General features: G+C 54.0%; 1 protein-coding gene across 3 annotated transcripts; it reads left to right on the forward strand.

The window, feature by feature from the left end:
* The first annotated feature begins 2,476 nt into the window (after positions 1-2,476).
* Gpr146 (G protein-coupled receptor 146) lies at positions 2,477-17,962 on the forward strand. Of its 3 annotated transcripts, none has more exons than XM_038344595.2 (2): positions 2,477-2,611; positions 14,187-17,962. In XM_038344595.2, the coding sequence occupies exon 2, from the start codon at positions 14,212-14,214 to the stop codon at positions 15,211-15,213; it is 1,002 nt and encodes a 333-aa protein (XP_038200523.1). In that variant the 5' UTR covers positions 2,477-2,611; positions 14,187-14,211; the 3' UTR covers positions 15,214-17,962. The 3 variants fall into 3 exon arrangements, with proteins under 3 accessions (XP_038200523.1, XP_038200524.1, XP_038200525.1); XM_038344596.2 differs by having other exon boundaries at positions 2,480-2,611; positions 14,184-17,962; XM_038344597.2 differs by lacking the exon at positions 2,477-2,611 and adding an exon at positions 3,624-3,641 and having other exon boundaries at positions 14,184-17,962.
* The last annotated feature ends 414 nt before the right edge of the window (positions 17,963-18,376 follow it).

Genomic DNA, 18,376 nt, shown 5'->3' on the forward strand with positions numbered 1-18,376 from the left:
CAGGAAGTGGCATGGGCACCTGTGCTGACAAAGATGAGACCTGTGGCTGTCCATGTAGGAACCACCTGCCCCACCCCTGCTCAACTCCTCCAACTTTGCTTATTTGGTTGATCACAAATTCAAGGCTAGCCTGGGCAAGATGGTGTCCCCCCCCCCAAAAAAAAGAGTCCCTAATACACTAGGCCCTTGGTGGCATTATATTATATTAACGCTACAAACAAAATATTTATTTATGGAGCCTAATGTAGCTCAAGCTAGGTTTAAAAATTGCTCTATAGGCAAGGCTGGTCTTGAGTTCTCTCGGTCCTGCTTCCTAAGTGCTGGGGTCACAGGCATCCACCACACCTTGTTGAAATGGTGCCATCCTGGGACGCAACCTAGGTTTATGCATGTTAGGTAAGCATTCTACCAACTTAGCTACATCTTAGCCCCCATCAAAAACTAATAAACTAACTTAAAAACATTCTCTCCCCTGGCCAGTGTGTCCCCTGGAATCTAATCTACCTAACAATGCACAAACGCACAAGAGAAAGTAGAGAAAAGGGGGAACCAGCTGTTGTCTGGTGGGGGCAGATTAAATCCAGCACTACCCCAAACCCCAGAAAGACCAGATGAAAAGTCTTGGGAAACAGGGCCACTCTCAGGTTCCTGCCCAGCAGTCCTAAGTGCCCTTGTTGTGGAATGCGGTTGCTCTTATCGACTGCCACTCCAGCACAGCCAGGAAGACCTGCCAAGTCCCAAGAATGTGGCCTGGGAAGGGAAGTTCCGGCGTTTCCATGGTGCTTGGCCTTAGCAGGGCACTGGGCTGCAGCATGCAATGAGACTCGTGATCATAGCGTACATATCATGAAGGCGGCCTGAGCAGGGGCTGTGCCTGACCCTTAGGAGGCCTCCTTGCGGCCCGGGGGAGGCCAACCTCCGGTGATTTTCACACATGAACCCCAGAGCAGGAGGAAGGACACAGGTTCACACACCCCCTACCACACCTGAGATGTCTATCTTGGGGACCAGCCTACACGATGGGAGTCAGAGGGAGGCTGTGGCCCTCTGCCATGGTCTTCCTGCCTGGATTGTCCTGTAGCGATGCCTTCACTTTGAAGTCTGTACTGTGGTTCCTGTACTGCACTTCCTGTTCTGCAGAATGGACACCCAGCGGGCCCTCCGTACTAGGGGCTCAGTTAACCCGCGGCACTTCTTAGCTGTGAACAAAGGCCTCACAGATACCTTCTGCTAGGCCCCTGGAGGCCCAAAGTTCCAGAGATGGGTACTACAGCCCAGGCTCTGACCAGGAATCTTGAGGGTTTAGGCTATTTATTTATTGCTTTGTTTTTGTATGTGTGCCTATGGGGGTCAGAGGTCAATCTTAGTTGTCATTCCTTGGGTGCTGTCCACCTTGTTATAAAACTGGTTTTTTTTTTTTTTTTTTTTGTTTTTTTGAGACAGGGTTTCCCTTAGTTTCTAGAGCCTGTCCTGGAACTAGCTCTTGTAGACCAGGCTGGTCTTGAACTCAGAGATCCACCTGTCTCTGCCTCCCGAGTGCTGGGATTAAAGGCGTGCGCCAACACCGCCCGGCTTGGGTTTTTGTTTTTGGGTGGTGGGGTGGTGGCCTGAAACAGTAAGTAAGCTAGGCTGGTCAGCTGGCCAAGGGGCCCTAGGGATCTGCCTGCCACCTCCCCAGTACTGGGATTCCAAGCCTTTTTGACATGGGTTCCCAGGAAGCAAACATAGGCCCTGAAATGGGCTATTACTCCAGGGCCCTCCCTCCCTCTTTGACAGTCTTGCTTTGTAATCCCAGTTGGCCCAGAATTTGCTGTGTAAGCCAGATCAGCCTGGGATTTACGGCAGGCCTCCTGGCTCCTGCCTTGAGTGTTGAGGAAATAGATGGACACCACCATGTCCAGGTGGGCTGTCTCTTGTGTGCGTATTTTTTGTTATTGTTGTTTGTTTGTTTTTAAAACAAGATCTCACATATCCCTGAACACGCCGTCAAGGATGGTTTTGAACTTCTGATCCTTCCTGTTCTACCTCGAGTTCTGGGATTCCATGTGTCTGCCACTACCTCTGGCATATGTGGTGCTGAGGAAGAAACGCAGGGCTTTCTGAACCTAGGTAAAAAAAGAAAACGTCCTCACATCCAGAGTGTGAGGCCAAACCATGGCATAGTAAATGGCATCCTTCCACTTTCACGTTGGACAGCAGCTACACAGTGGGTCAGGATGCTTTCCCGGGACCACATCACTTAGGCCCCTAGGGCCCGGGAGTCACGGGTCGTGGAAGCCACAAACTTGGAAGGAGGCAGGTGCGCGGCCCGCCTGAGTTATGGCAATCAGGGCTGGCCACGGAGACTGTCCATTCGGACTGGGGGCGGGGACTACGGGGAAATAAGCGGCCGCTCCAGGAAAAGGGCGGGGCCACAGGAGCTGTCGGTCGGGAGAGGGGGCGGGGCCTGACGGCGTTGCTCTGCGGGCGGGACCACGCCAGCGGCCCCCGGGGGAGGGACGGGGTCACGTGTGTACACAGCCCCCGCGGCGTGCGCGCCGTGAGCTCCTCTGTCGCCTGTGAGCCCAGCTGCCCGCCAGTGGCCGGTGCGCGGGCCGCCGCCCAGCGAGCGGTGAGTGGGGCCCGGGGCGGGGAGCCCCGAGAGCTCCGTCCTGGGCGGGAGGGGACCGCGCTGGGTTAAACTGGGCTAAGCTGGGCGGGCGCCAGGGGCCGGGCGTGCGGTCCTGAACCCCGGGCGCGCGGCAGATCTGCTGCCCGCGACGGGCTCTCCTGGGACGCTACGGTTACCTCTGCGTCCCTTCTGAGGGTTAAGAGCATGGAGATAGCGGAATTGGCGCCGTCTGCCCTGGTCAGTCACCGGGCACGAGAGGCAACACCAGCAACTAGAAATCCCAGGTGAAGGATGAGGTCTGCAGGCATGCCGACCAGGGCTAACTTGGTACCCGCTGTCCTGAACAGCACCTGCCACTTTAGCGCCCCGTCTGTGATTACACACTTGAGAGCTGCAATCCTGCTCATGTCCTGACCTAGCAGCCGGACATCTGTGTCCATCCCCACATCCACGCATGTATCAGAGGCAATTGATGACCTGGGGACAAGCTAGCTTTAAAGAACTGTAAATTAATACCATTGAAATGGCTCTGACCATGTCCCAATGCCACTCATGCATAGGGGACTAGATACTATCGCTGAGAGTGCAGAGACACTATTAATAATTACACTAAGGGTATGAAGAACTACCCACCACAAGGTCCAGATCTCCAATCCAGAACCTCTAGTGTCTTCCAGGGTACAATGTGTCAGGGTAGACTTGGTGTGGCTGTAACCCCTGAATGAATTCATGAGAAAGAGGAGACACATCCACCCAGACCTTATGTGAGGGCATATGGGGATTTAGGTCAGGAGGTGTAGGCTGAGCAGATCTACATGGTGGTGGAGAAATGAATGGTAAATGCCAAGTTGGGGGTAAATGCCTGTGTGGCTCACTGGCTGGATGAGGGGCTTGCTGCTCCCTGGGCTTTCCTCACCCATGATGTCCTTTGGAATTCTGAAGTGGTAATGATTCCCTCCTTTAGTGGCCCAAACATACTGAGATGCACACCACAGCCATGCCTCTGGGGAGTAGACCACAGGTCTACAGAGTAAGTGCTCATGACTGAATTTTCTGTTTTCCCTAAACCTGCCCTAGTTACTTCCTCTTGCTTGCAGGTTCTTAGGCTTTCACTAACCTACAAGTCTGGCCAGCACTGGGTCACATCGATCCCTAGGCTCTCAAAGGCCCAGGACTCCAATGCCTCTGAAGCTTCACAGAGCAGAGCTGTGAGTTTTCTGTCTCCTTTGAGATGTTGCTGACAGAGCTCCCGTACCCTAAGACAAAGCAGAGGGGGCAGAGTGACATGGAGCAGCCAACCCGTGCACCCCAGTGCTCACCCTGGGGCCCCTTTCATACCAACAGGAGGAGAGGCTAGGAGTTTCCCCATCTGCATTAGGACCAAAGCAAACCCAGCCAGCAACTGTTGTGACCAGACCCACTGTGACAGGATGGTAAAAATAGCCAGCAGAGCCATGATAAGATCTGTGGCTTCCACCGCTTCCTGCAGGTGGAGCCACATCAGATAGAAGCTGGAGGCTATCAGCGCCCACATGGGGTGTGTGTCTACCCAGTGACTGACATGGAGAATCTATCTGTGCTGAGTGTGCTCCTTGCACTTCTCAGGATGCCTCTTTTTTATGTTTTTTGTTGTTTCTTTCCCCCATCTTGCGTCTGAGAAGGCCTCAAACCTTGTTAGTCAGGGAAAGAAGGTCAAGTTACCGAGTAAATTGAGAGCAAAAGCATGAGTTCCACGTTGCTCCAGGGGAAGACACAGCCCAGGGTCCCATGTAGGCACCCTGCCTGCTCCGAGGCAGGGGTGGTTTGGTCCCAACCTATCTATCACCCATGCAGCTGGCAGGAGGCGGGCTCCTCTGCATAAATAAATACAGGGTGCTGATGTATTTATGCATCTCAGGCAGGCTGCTGGGTCCAAGTTTGAGCTAAACAGAGAGAGACAGGGTGCTGTGCTGAATGCATCTGAGGCTGGCTGCTTGGCCCATGCTCCTTCCTCTGCATTGTGAACTGTGAAAAGCAAAAGGCTATGAGAATCAAAACCGCTCCTGTACGTCATTTGGCTCTTATCACACGCCAGGAAGGTGCAGGGGTGGCTACGGGAATTAGCCTGCGCAATCTATGTGCGCAGAAGGCCTGCCGCAGCCCCTGCCTTCCTGAGCCATGAGTTCCTACAGCGGAGTGTTGTTTACCAAGGCTTCCGGTCACTACTGCAAAGGGAGATAAACATCTAGAAGTCATTTTTGAAGCACTTTGTTTCCAGACACACAACTAAAGTTGAGCATCTCCTGGTGCACAGCAGGCCACTTGATAACAAAATAACCCACCAGGCCTACAGCAGCTGAAGGCCCGCTGTGACCGTTCATATAGAGATCTGAATGTCGAAGGAGTTAGGGCATGACCACAGTCCTGTACCGGGGGCTCCATGTCCATGTCTGCTGTCCTTTCGTCTGCTTATCTCCGGCCAGGCACTGGGACACAGCAGAGAAGCCGCCCCATTGGGGAGATGGTCTCATCCAGTGTCTGGTGGAGGGTCTTAGGAGAGGAGGGTCAGAGAAGTGTCCCTGAAGGTGCGCTCAAAGACATACCAGATGAGCAGGGAGCAAGGTCTTTATATGCACGGGTGGGCTGACCACCTATATGTAGACATGTGAACCAAGGGGCTGACTCATGCCCTTGGAAGTCAGAAGAGGATATTAGATCCCTTGGAACAGAAGTTTCAGAGGTTGTGAACCAACACACGTGTGCCAGGAATTGAACCCAGGTCCTCTGGAAGAGCAGTCAGTACTCTGATCCCCTGAGCCACCTCTCCAGCCCTATGCCTCAGTTTCTAATGGGCACAGGTGTAACAGTTAAAACACGATCCTATAAAAGGAATGGGCACTGCTCCCAGTCCTAATGATCAGATCTGTAAAATGTCTCATCTCGATTTCTTTTTTTCTTTTCTCTCTTTTGGATGGTATTGGGGATGAAGGTAGGAAAGTGGTTCCTGCTGAGTCACCCTCAGCCCTGCGACCTCCTGCCAAGCCACACCTTCCAGCCCTCTTTTTACTTTAAGGCAGGGTCTCTCTAAGTTGCCCACGCTGGTCTTACATTACTCTGTAACCCAGACTGACTTTGAACTTGGGATCTTCCTACCCCAGCCTCCTGAGCAGGGAAGATACCAGACTTGTACCATGGCACCTAGTAGACAAATGGTGCTGAACTGCGGGGCAGCGGGCGACAGAGATGCCCAGCAGAGGATGGGGTTGCCTGATTCGTAGGTAAAGAATGAAATACAAATGTGAGTGAGTCTGCTCCGGCCACATGGGAACAGGAAGCCCCTGGGTCTGGGCCTGCCAGCATTGCCAGTCTCTTCTGGGGGCTGCTGCCTCTGGCTACTTCTGGTCACCCACTGTCGTAGGAGATCACTATTTTTCACTCAGGCTGGTCATTTTGTTGCTAGAGAAATTCCTTAGTAACAACCTAATTTAGACCCCATGGACTCTCAGAATAAGACATACAGAAAAGACGACAGCGTCTCACCTTGAAACGCTTTCACCGTCAGCCTGAGAATGGACTCTTGTCCTTAGCGACTGTGACCCTGAGTAGGGTCACTGCCGTGCTTGTGCTACACAGAGAGCCCCATGAGGGGTCCACTGCAAGACGCAGAGCTTCAAAAACTTTTAAGTTACGAGCAGAACACCCCTCTTCGCTCCCCCCCATAACTACTTCCCTTCCCAATTCCACATTCCCTGGAAAGTGGTGAATACAAGTCTGCGAAGCCAACTATTTACCTGTGGGTTCATAGTAGAGTAACACCAGGAAGCTCTCTGTGCCATCCCCAAGCCCAAGCCCAAGCCCAAGCAGACTACATTTGCAAAGCTTCTGCCACATGTGGCCATGTCCCCAGAGAGAATTCTGGAAGGCCTTTCTTGACATTTGCTTTGGTAGCAGCACTCCCCACCCCCCATGAAGGCTCACGTGCAGTGTGTCTCTTGAGCCCACGTGCTTTCCTGCCCAGCCTCCCTCCGTTTTCCTCTTCCCAAGTGTCAGTTGACAGAGTCTGAGCGAAAGGTCACAGACCAGCTTCTGCTGCTCTCATGACAGCCAGGGAAAAGACTGGATTGCTGTGCCCAGTACTTCCTGGGCTTAGCTAGCACAGGGGCACCCTCGGTGCCTTATCTCCTCCCTCCCCCTCCACCACACACTCACATGCTTGGGAGGAGTTTCCTAATCTAAATCTGGGGAAACTGAGGGACAGGGTGGCAACAACCTGCCTAACCAGAGGGGCATAAGGCCTGGCACGAAAGTCTCAGCCCCCATGCCTGTCTGTCACAGGAAGACAGGCTGAGTGTCCCAAGAGCCTCACTACCCCCACGTCCAGCAGGCCACACCCACATGTTCACACTCCTTCCTGCAGTGCAGCATACATCAGACCAGGGATCTAATCAGTGTCTGTAAGTAAGGATGCTATTCAGGTCTTGCACAGTGACTCATGCCTGTGATCCCAGCATGCAGGAGGCTGAGGCAAGAGCATCAGGAGTTCAAGGCAAGCCTGGCCTTCAGAGTGAAACCCTGTTTAAACAAACAAATAATAACAACAAAACCTCAACCCTTTATTTAGGGCTAACACAACTGTGCCTGAAACACCCTGATGTGGCCTGTTAGGGATGCAGAAGCCCTAGGTTCCCTGTAGGGACAGCAGTGCCCGTTGTGCACCTGTTTCTATCCCATTTTATCAGTCAGGCCCAGTGGCCACTGCAAACTTAGCCCTGGGCATAGTTAAGGAAAGGAACGTCCACACTGTTGGTCCCCCGAAGCTCAGGACCCCAGATGCTCTGGTCTGTTCATCACGGGTGCCACAGGGTGGGCTGTGCAGTGGAGCAAACACCACAGGGTGCAGTTCCACTCAGTCCTGTCTGCACCCAGCTCTGAACAGGGACCTGGTGATTGGCAGTAGTGCCACAGAGTGCCCTGATCAATTGCCTTGAGATTGTCCAAGGGTGAGCCAGATATACTGGACACACTTGGAATCCCAGCACTCAGGTAGTGGAAGCAGGAGGATCACAATTTGAGGCCAGCCTGGGCTACCTAGTGAAACCCTTGTCTCAACAAAACTCAAGACGCCAGAGTTATATGCTCAGGGCCCAAAGTGAGGTGGGAACTCCCAGCCTGGACAGACACTTCTTAGGAACTCAAGTCAACAGAGGAGAGCTGTGTTCTTGCTAAAGATCCATCTTGCAGGTCTCCATGGGCTGGGATCCAGATGAGGCTTACATTCTTTAGTGCTCTGGGATGGCCCAGAATGGGGGAGATAACGGGGCTGCAGGAAGGCATCTCTGCCTCCCACCCTTGAGAACACTGGACAGGAAGGGCTGTTCAGCAGGAGGCCCACAGCCAAGTCCTCAGAAACTCAAGGGTGGTGTCTGAGGAAAGAGAGCCACCGCCTAGGTGCCCACCGGCCTGCTCAGCTCCAAGTACTAATTAGGCCTCACCTCTCCCGGATGGAGGCGGCGCTCATTACGCGGCCTTTCTGTCAGACTTGAAGGGTGATGAACAGGTTGGCTGAGGTCATCCCGGAGTCAGCAAGGCGGCTTGGGCAGGAAATAGGAATGCAGAGCCCCAAGTTCCTCCCTGGTGGCTATTCTGAGCTGCCACCCTGGCTGGGGTGAGGGACTGTCTTTGCACCATTGTCTTTCCCTCCAGTCTTCTGGCAACACCTTGCTCAGGCCCCAAGCAAATTCCAGTGCCACAGGAGCGCCTCCCACCACCTTGGTCCCGATGCCTGGTCTGGTCCTGCTCTGCTCTCAGCCCTGTTACACCTGTGCCCTGCTCTTCCCTTTGCTACACTGTGCCGAGTGAGGACCATCTCTGTCCTACACAGCAGATGTGCCCAGTTAGGCTGGCCTCCTTGCCCTCTCGTTCGTCCTCTGCTGACTTCACATGCTGGAACCTTAAGAGCTTTCAACTGAGGTGGTGCTTCCGTTGCTAGTCTCATGGTGTGCGCGTGAGAAAGAGAGAGAAAAGATAGGAATGTGGAGGCCAGAGATCAACATCCTGTGTCGTCTTCTCCATTTTATTTTTGAAGACAGTCTCGCTTCTCACTGATTCATCCAGACTGGCTGGCCTGCAAGCTCTGAGGATCTGCCTGGCTCTGCCTCCCCAGTGCTAGGGTTACAGACGTATAGAGTCACCCTAGCCTGCTATATAGATCCTGGAGGTCCTGTCCTCATGTCTGCACGGAAGTGCTTTAGCAACTGATCCATTCCACCCCCTTACTCTTTTATGAATGTAATTAAGGAAACAAAAGCAAGTATGAAAGAGGGCAGGTGAATCACTATATCATTAATGAAATTGTTAACGAACTGACTGCAGTCCTCTTGGGTAGCCTGTGTGGCCCTAGCTCCTTTGCTCTCTTCGACAAGGTTCCCCTGCTGGGGTGAGGGACATGCTGACCTACTATATAAGGGCACCCAGAGAAGGTGGGAGTGAGTGTGGGCCTGGTGTTGGCCGGATTCTGAGGGTTAGTGGGCAGCGCCATGGCAATGTGGAGAGGGTGTGGGCTGGGGCTGCCACAGTATCCTCTGGGGGTACTTCTAGAGGAAGACACATTTGGACTCAGTGGAGCCTGAAACTAACTTGACAGGCCAGCTATGGGGAGGCTGGGCCTTCAGAAACAGGGAGGGCAGAAGAGACCAAGAGCCCCTCTGATGGTGTGGGGGCCGCTTATCAGTGGAAGGACTCGGCAAGGTTGGGCTATGAGTATGAGGAGCCCGTGGCTGTCCAGTCAGGACTTGACAAGCAGGAGGAATGACAGAGCACTGAACAGGAGACAGGGTCAGGGGCTGGCCTGGCCTGAGAGGTGTGATCTGGTACTATGTCTGAGGGATGTGGGAATCAAAGGAAACCTGGGTAGAAATGGCAGGAATTGTGGGGGAGGGTTCCAGGGATGGGAATAGCCAGATCGAGAGCGGAAGGGAGCCATGATGAGGGCAAGAGAGACAAGCGAGGAAGGTGGTGTTGGGAAAGATGGCTGAGAGGTGAGGGGCAGGCAGGGACCCTGAAGTGTGATGGGCCGGTGGGCAGTGCTTTTTGACTGGAGGGAATGAATGTTTTCTCCCTGGTGGCAGCAGTTGGCGGGGCTCCAGAAGCTGGGTCATGAATGAACACTGCACTTTCTCAGGCAGAGCGTGGCGGACACCTCTGGGAGCAGTCTACATGCTGGGCTTCCATCTCTGCTGTCCCCACATTGCTGCATGGGGGGGGCACCGCCCTGGAACTTCCCTGACACCGTCAGGTACAGACTACACCTCTGTGGAGACCATCAGATTTCTCCCAGCCTCCCACTGGTTTGTAAGCCAGTTTCTCAGGAAGGAAATTACCAGATGGCCTGGCTAACTGGAAAGACAGCCTAGCCCAGGTCAGAGGGTAGAAACCAAATCATTGTTCACTGGCTACAGGAAGTCCATCTTCTCCAACAGCAAGGAGTACAGGGAGGAAGTGAAGATGTAGGGAGATAGGAACCCTGAGAGGCCTGTGAACACATCCACACCCACACGCCATGAAGGTCAGCCTTCCTGATCCCCTTCTGTGGCTAAGGAAGGTATTTGGCTGAGGCCCCTGGACTCACTGAGACACTAGTGTTAGGTGCCCACAGCCTCAACAGGTGGAGCCCCACTGTAGGGTGCCCCAAGGGGAACTGCCTAGACTTGAGGTTCCCATGGCCAGAGCTCTACAGCCAAGCACAGGGACCAGCTGTGGTTCTGGGGCCTTGCCTGCTGCGTCCACCTGTCATTAGGCCATACCCAGCTGTTCCTCCCCAAACCGCAGCCTACACCTTAAGGTGGGAGGGACACTCTCAGGGTGGCCACAGGGACATTCCCAGGGCAAAGAAGATGGGACACAGGCTCTAGTGACACACTCTGTCAGACCTACACCCCTAACATGGATGTCGCAGCCCACACAGCCACTCTGCTTTTGGGATCTCCCTGCTAGGAGGAGGCACCTCCTGGGAGCAACATCATAGCAAGCAGCAAAGAATATCACTTTCAGAAGATAAATGAAAGCAACCATTCTGTTTTTCTGTCATCTGAAATAAAAGTTCTGCCGAGTAAGACTATTTTGAACAGTAGTTAAACCTAGCTTCTGGATGAAGCCTATCAGCTGCTCGGCACCCACAAGCTGGCCAGAAACACCCTTTGCAGTGCATCCAGGTTGGATAAACGGTGCTGTGCAGCTCTCAGACCTAGGGGCCAGGCCATGGCAGGTAGCGTGTGAACACTGAGTGAATTCTAACCTGACTGTTCCACACGATGCTTCCCCTGGAGCCCAGATGCTCGCCCAGTGCAGGCCCTAAGCCCTACCTCCTGCTCCACTTCTTACTGCAGGCCATTAGCAGTCTGGGCAGCTGCTGTGCCCACCAGGCTGCATGGGGGCACAGCGGGGCAAGCAGCCCTGCCAGGAACAGCACTCTGTAGCCAAAGAGGAGGTTCCATCTGCTCCTGTGGCCCCCAGCAGGTCACATGCACGTACATCTGGAAATGCACGTGTGGGAGGCTACAGACCCCTTACCCCAGTTCCAATGTTTTCCATTCTAAGCCTGCCCCTGTGCTACTGCTGTGTCTTCAAAGAGCCTTGTGTGTCCCTGGGTCTGCAGTGAACGCAGCCAGCATCTCTATGGCAGAGTCTCAGTGAGGTCCAACTATTTTGTCCTCAGTTCTACAGACAAACGTCTGTTCAGTTCATTTCCTCAAGAGAAAAGGGAACTTAGGGCTGAACTAAACTAAGCTCTGGGTCTCAGGACCTGAGCTGCCTGTACCCAACCTGCAGGCCCTACCCAGGGGCTGGATGCTCCATGGGATGGATGCAGAGGCCGGGAGCACACTTGATCTGGAGGGCAAACTGTCCAAGTGCCGCCTCCCCTCTCGAAACCAGCTGTAAACACAGATAGGGAGGGGCCTCCATGCCTGCCAAGGGAGGCAGCGACCGTGTGAGTAATTGACTCAAGGAAAACAAGTGCAGCAGGAGTGTGCGCCACGCTCACGCGCATCGCTGGCTGCTGCAGAGAGGCTAGGATTCCCGAGACACGGGCCCTGGCTCTGCCATGCTGCCTGCTGCCGGCCTCTGGAGTTCACAGTATAAAGGAAGGAGGGACTTGTGATACAGGTAGGAGCCTGGTGGCTGTCACTTGCTGCTACCAGCTGAGTGGGGCTGACAATGAGGAGGCCAGGGAGGGCAGTCCCACGGGAGGAGAGAACTGATTGCCTGCCACTAGTGAGGGTCTCACAGACATGGAGGACAGAACAGAACCCGAATTCCTGGACAGATTTACTCAAATAAAAGTACTGTAGATGCAGGGTCCGAGTGAGCTGGAGGTCATGGTCCCTGTCATCAGTATTGGGGAGCTTGTTCTCATCAGAGGACCCGTGGGCTCTCATAGCCTCTGTCCCATGTTGAGGAAGGAGGGTTGAAAGGGGACCAGGTGGAGAAGATCCATAAAGCCTGGGTCCATAAGGCTACACAAGACCAGGTCATCAGGAACATGGCTGTGGGCTGGTGACCAGGAGAAAACAGAACACTCACTAATATCAGCCACAGTGGCCACAGAATACCCACTGTTCCCTGGAGACCGTGGAACTGTAGTCTGGTGGATGAGATTCCTATGTGTGCTCTGTTCAGCCATCACTGGCCTCCAAAGCCAGGCAGCCAGGGAGAGCCAGTTTGCCTGGAGACTGGGCCTTCTGTGCTGAGTGTGCAGGGAGGTGCTGCAGAACAGAAGGAACAACAAAGTAGACCCTGCAGAGTGACCGGAATAGCAGAAGCCATAAAGAGGTACCCTTCAGGAGGGAGCCAGGAGGGTAGTGCTGGGGTACACCAACCCCCCAGTAGCCACTTTCTAGCCCCCTACCATGAAGCAGCAAGCAGGGGGGTCACCAAGTGAAACCCATGTCTGGTGGAGGATACAGCAAGCATCTGTCCTTGGAGGAGGCAGAGCCACTTAGCACTTCCCAGGACCCCGCTCCGTGGCCTTGCTTTTTGTTCACCCACTGTTCTAGCTGCTGGGGGCACAGGCTAGGACTGCAGTGTCCTTACTCAGTGGCCTCTCATGTGCATCTGAATGAGGGTCCCAGCATTACTTGCTGAGCTGAACCCTGAGTGCCTGACCTGGGGAGGAAGAGGGTACAAGCTGATGTCCAGAAATGCACAGTGCACCTGGCATCAGAATGATGGCTACCACTGGAACAGACCATGGCGTGGGTCTCTCTTTCCTCCTGATGAGCCTCCCCATCCCATCTGGAGCCTGCTGCCAACCTGTGCATCCGTAGTGTCCCTCATGGCAGGAAGACCCGCCACTCAATGCCCTGACCCAGTCAGTACACTCCTGTATGCTGGGTCGAGCAAGTGAAGAACAGCGCTTGGGTGGCAAAGCTTCCTCCCAGTGGGGGGCCTAAGGCTGGCGGGACCAGTGCCAACACCAGCAGCCTAGCTTCCTAGCTGTGTCCCCTGCACTCTGGGAAATGGGAATGTTCGCTTCCAGTGTGTCTGTTTGGACGCTTTCTCTTTTTTGGTTGTGTGGGCAGGAGGTCTGGTTGGGCTGAAGTACAGTTTGAATGTAAGGTTTCCCCTAAGAGCTGCATGTCCCTGAAGAACAAGTAAAGAAGAATGCTCTCTATAGATCCACAGTTACATCAGGATTACCTGGACAAACTGCAACACGGGCTCTATGCTGCCCCATAGGTCAGTGACCCTGGGGGAGGAAAAGGAACGCCTGGGCTCACCCAGGCCTCCCACGTCTCCCAGCATTGCCCACAAATCCAGCAAGCCTCAAGAGTAACTACAAAGGGCCAGCCCGTCTGAGAGAAATTATGGAAATTATGAGCACAATGGAGCATCCACGCTAGGCCCCCAGGCATCATCAGCCTCAGAGGCGCCTGGGCCTCCGGTTGCTACACAGCTCCAGGGCAGTAGCTTTTCCAGGCCCTGCTCACAGGGTACAGCGCGGGGGCTACAGGTGTACAACACTCATATCTCACATTTGCTCACGTGTGCTTGTGCTGGGGGACATCTGATACCGTGCGCCACCTATACATTCTCCTACGCCCCTCCCCGCGCCAGGCAGATGTGTGTCCCAGATGACAGGCTGTGCTTGTCTTGTACACACGAGAGTGGGTGGGGATAGCCATCAGGTGAGGACGGTGGTTGGGGCAGACCAGCACAGGATGTGGTCTGAGGTTGTGCGGGTTCTGTCCCCAAAAAGCCCCCAGTGCCAAAGGCAGCAGGCGTTCTGATGGTGGTGAGAAGCCAAAGGCACAGCTGGTGTGGCCACGGCACAGGAGGGCACGTGTAAAACGCTTCTAAAGACTTCTGCTGAAGAGTCTGGTGGCTCACCTGGAACTCTGATTTCCTTCAGAAACGGTCTAGGAGTCTCACCATGGCCATGAATGTCCCTGAAGTCTCAGAGGCCTGCCTCTAGCAGCCTGGCCTGGAGCCTCCTGCTTGCAGACACACACACACACACACACACACACACACACACACACCCCTACATATGCAGGAGGGTGCTTCCTGGAGTCTAACTCTGTTCCTTCTCTCTCAGCAGAGCTGTGAAGCTGGGGTGAGCTGCCATGTGGAGCTGTGGCCCACTCAACAGCACAGAGTGGGGTGAGGAGCCGCTGTGCCGGAACCTGCGCCTGGGGCTCTGGGTCCTCTCACTTCTCTACCTGGGAGCAGGTGTCCCTGTGGGCTTGGGCTACAATGCCCTGCTGGTGCTGGCCAACCTGACCAGTAAGAACAGCATGACTATGCCGGACGTGTACTTCGTGAACATGGCTGTGGCCGGGCTGGTGCTCACAGCCTTGGCACCTGCATACCTGCTGGGCCCCGCCCACTCCAGGTGGGCCCTGTGGAGCCTCAGCAGCGAGGCCCATGTGACACTGCTCATCCTGTTCAACGTGGCTTCCCTGGTGATCATGTATTCTACTGCCCTGCTGAGCCTTGACTACTACATCGAACGTGCCCTGCCACGTACCTACATGGCCAGTGTGTACAACACCCGGCACGTGTGTGGCTTCGTCTGGGGTGGGGCCATGCTCACCAGCTTCTCCTCTCTGCTCTTCTACATCTGCAGCCATGTGTCTTCGCGCATCGCTGAGTGTGCCCGGATGCAGAACACGGAGGCTGCTGACGCTATCCTGGTGCTCATCGGCTATGTGGTGCCAGGCCTGGCTGTGCTGTATGCGCTGGCCCTCATCTCAAGGATTGGGAAGGAAGACACACCCCTGGACCAGGACACCAGCAGGCTGGACCCCTCGGTGCATAGGCTGCTGGTGGCCACCGTGTGCACACAGTTTGGGCTCTGGACGCCTTACTACCTGAGCTTGGGGCACACAGTGCTGGCCTCACGGGGGAGGACCACAGAGGGGCACTATCTGGGCATCCTGCAGGTTGCTAAGGACTTGGCCAAGTTCTTGGCCTTCTCAAGCAGCTCCGTGACGCCGCTGCTTTACCGTTACATCAACAAAGCCTTCCCCAGCAAGCTCCGACGGCTGGTAAAGAGAATACACTGTGGGCACCGGCACTGCCCCCCTGACCCTGTGGGGATCCAGCAGGTGATGGCACAGGCGTAGCTCGCCCCTCCCTGGTCTTGGGTCCCAGGGGAGGACTTGACCACGAGGAACACTCAAATTCACCCGGATGCACAGCACTTTGTTCACCAAGCACGGCGCTGCCACCCCCGGGAGACGTGCTGAGAACAGAATGGCACAGGGGGCACGTCTCTGACATGTTCTGTGTGCTTCCCTAGAAGGCCAGTCTTGGTTTGATGCTGCCTTGTGGAAAGCGGCAGTGCCTTGTGCTAACGGGCTGCTTCTAACTAACCTCCCCACCTTCCCCGCAAGGTGTGTGCCTTTCTCCCAGGGTCCATGTCTTCAAAAGCAGGCTGACCTTCGGCCTCCCTGGTATTTGGGCTTTCTAAATGAAGTGATGAAATCTAAAGCCAGTATTTATACTTTACATTGACACAATACTTGATTCTCCTCTCCTTTTTTATTAAATAAAAAGAAGTGTTAGAAAAATGCCTAGTATTAAGATAAAAACAGTACAAGGGAACATGGCTGTCGCTGGTACCAGTGTTACAGCTTGAGGACAGGACAGTGCCTGCCAGGCCTGAGCTGCTGACAGCGATAGCCGTGAGTGCTGGACCTCTCTCCAGCCACACATACCTGGCTACCTCCTAGAGAACTGATCTTAGAACAGGCCTGTCCTTCCAGGGCCTCAACACGAGCACATCAGTAAGTGGAAGAAAGTACTCTCTTAGCGCAGAAACCGGAAGAGCCCAGGACAGAGATCTGGATGTGGTAAAGTGTTAGCCAGGCAGGATGGTAGGAGGCCAGGCACCCCGAGATGACCAGGGACTGGCATCCAGGTTAAGGGCCCTGCCTGGCTGGTTTCACACAGCTGTGGGGTGGTACAGGATGAGGCTCGCCTTCCACAGGTGTCTGGGTCCAGGCCTCACCCACATGCCTCTGGGGCCTTGTGTTTGGTAATTAACTACTCTAACACGTGGGCATGAAAAGAATTCCCACCACCCCCACCCCATCACTGTCACCACCCCATTCTCTAGGGTTACATTGCAAGCCCACAACTCCCTGCTCCCCAGTTCTAGAGATCTCCTCCATATGATTGTCTAACCTGTCTCTGCAGAAGGCGGGTGTGATCCATATTCAGTGGCCTTCCTACATGGCCCTGAGGCTGTCCTAGCTGCTCGGGAACTCCAGCTAAAAGTAAGTTTAGTTTTATCTAGTTTATGCAAACTACATCTCCTGGATGGTGAGTGCAGAGTTAATCTGCCTTGAGGAGAATTACTGAGGTGCATGAGGTTCTTAGCCCTAGCTGTGATCACTGGGCACGCTCTGTGGGCCTCGTTCTCAAGAGTAAACCACAAGGCTGGGCTAGACAACAGTCTCAGAATTGCTTCTGGCTGTAAAGTGTTGCTGTGAGGTTTTTAAAATGGCAAGCCGAGCTTTCTCTGTCCTCCCAGACATACAGCTGAATGGAGGTTCTGAGGCCTCATTCACAGGGTCCCAGGCCACAGCCACACCGACCACCTTAATGCTTGCTGGCTGAGGAAACAAAACCCCTCACCATGAAGGTTCTAGCAGAGCCTACCCTGCAGGCCAACTGTAGTTCTCCTATGGTGAAAGCAAGCCCAGGGGCCAAGGTCAGGACAAGCAAAGTCAGCCTAAGCTTTGTGGGTCATAGGGGAAACAGAATCCAGATGGGCGGGGCTGTTCATGATGTCGGTGTCCAGCTTAAAGCAGTCATTGCCCTTGCTGACCATTTTACACCCTTTGATCCAGGTAGAGGGAGGGGCAGACCCCCAGGTCCAGGAAGGGCTCTGTCCTGGAATCCTTCACCCCAGTCATCCCTAAGCAAGGTGGGGAGAGGCCCAAATGTTCCTTTGTTGCATTTCTCAGTGGCCTTAGAGACAAACTGACCATGTTTTAGGGGACCCTTGAGGGACTAGAATCCAGGACCCTGTGACTGGCATCAACTGTATAGCCACTTGTCCTGCAGGGATAGCCCAGTGCGCACCCAGCTGTCTGCTTGGGTGGAGCTGCACATGGCTAGAATAGTGGCCATCTGCAGTGCAGACCTTCCCTGTAGAGACCCCCTAGTGTGATTCGCCCTCCCACTCAGGACCCTATTCCCACCGCCTGCCTCCTCGTCCCAGTCCAACCACAGCCACCCAAGCACCACATAGACGCTCTGACATCTGCTGTCTGTGAGTCTGTGCTGAGTTCATCCTGGGAGCCCCCAGTGTCTGCGTTCCAATTCTTTCTCCCAAAGTAGGAAAGAACCTAACCACATAGAGAAGAGGTCGCTGCAACAGCCGCGCATGCGCACAATGCTTTCTCGCATGCGTTTAAGATGCCAGGCAGGACACACAGTTCCCCAAGGATCGCTAATTTGGCTGTCAACACTTCTTGATGGTTATAATTTACGATGAATGCTCTTATTTTCATTAACTCACAAGAAAGCCTGTGGTGTGTCGTTACTTAGGATTCCAGAAAGTGACCTTTCTCTTTGATTTCTTTCACGATGTCACATGACATGACAGAGGAAACCAGAGCCAGTGCTCTTTGGGGCAGATATACCCAGGAACCAACAGACACCTGTTCTTTAGAGAAAGCATTCGGCAAAGGGCAACCCAGGGACAAGATGATAAACTGCCTGTCTGCTTCTCGGGAAGATGGGGGCTTTCCCATTCCTGACCGACGGCATCCACCCCAGCGGCTGGCCAAATTCCGTGACTGTGAAAAAGAAACTACTGATGAGATTCACACATCTGAATACTATTAAATTATTTAACACTCATCACCCTGGTTCTTTTTTTTTTTTAATGGTGGGGAGAAATCGAACACCAGGGCTTTGCAGCAGCATGGTAAGCACTGCAAGCAGGCCCAATGTCTGGATCCCTAAAACATGCATTTCTAGGGGTATGTAAAGTGTATCAGGAATCAGAAAACAGTCCCTCGACACTGGCTGTTTCTGAGCTGGAGATGGAGCTCAGCGCTGCCTACTTAGCACATACGAAGTCCTGGGTCTGGTCTCCAGCACCTGTGTGACCCTGGTGTAGCGATACACACTTGCAATCCCATCATTTGGGAGGCCAAAGGAGTTCAAGGTTGGCTACAGAATTGAGTTTGAGCCCAGCTACAGGAGACCATGTCTCAAGAGAAAAGGAGGTTGCTCAGGGCAGGAAAGATAGCTCAGTGATTATAAGAAGAC

Source organism: Arvicola amphibius, chromosome 10 (assembly GCF_903992535.2).
Source record: "Arvicola amphibius chromosome 10, mArvAmp1.2, whole genome shotgun sequence".
NCBI classification, from domain to species: Eukaryota; Metazoa; Chordata; class Mammalia; order Rodentia; family Cricetidae; genus Arvicola; species Arvicola amphibius.

Excerpts from the sequence above, each read along its gene's own strand:
- Gpr146 (XM_038344595.2), top strand. The coding sequence starts at position 14,212 with ATGTGGAGCTGTGGCCCACTCAACAGCACAGAGTGGGGTGAGGAGCCG.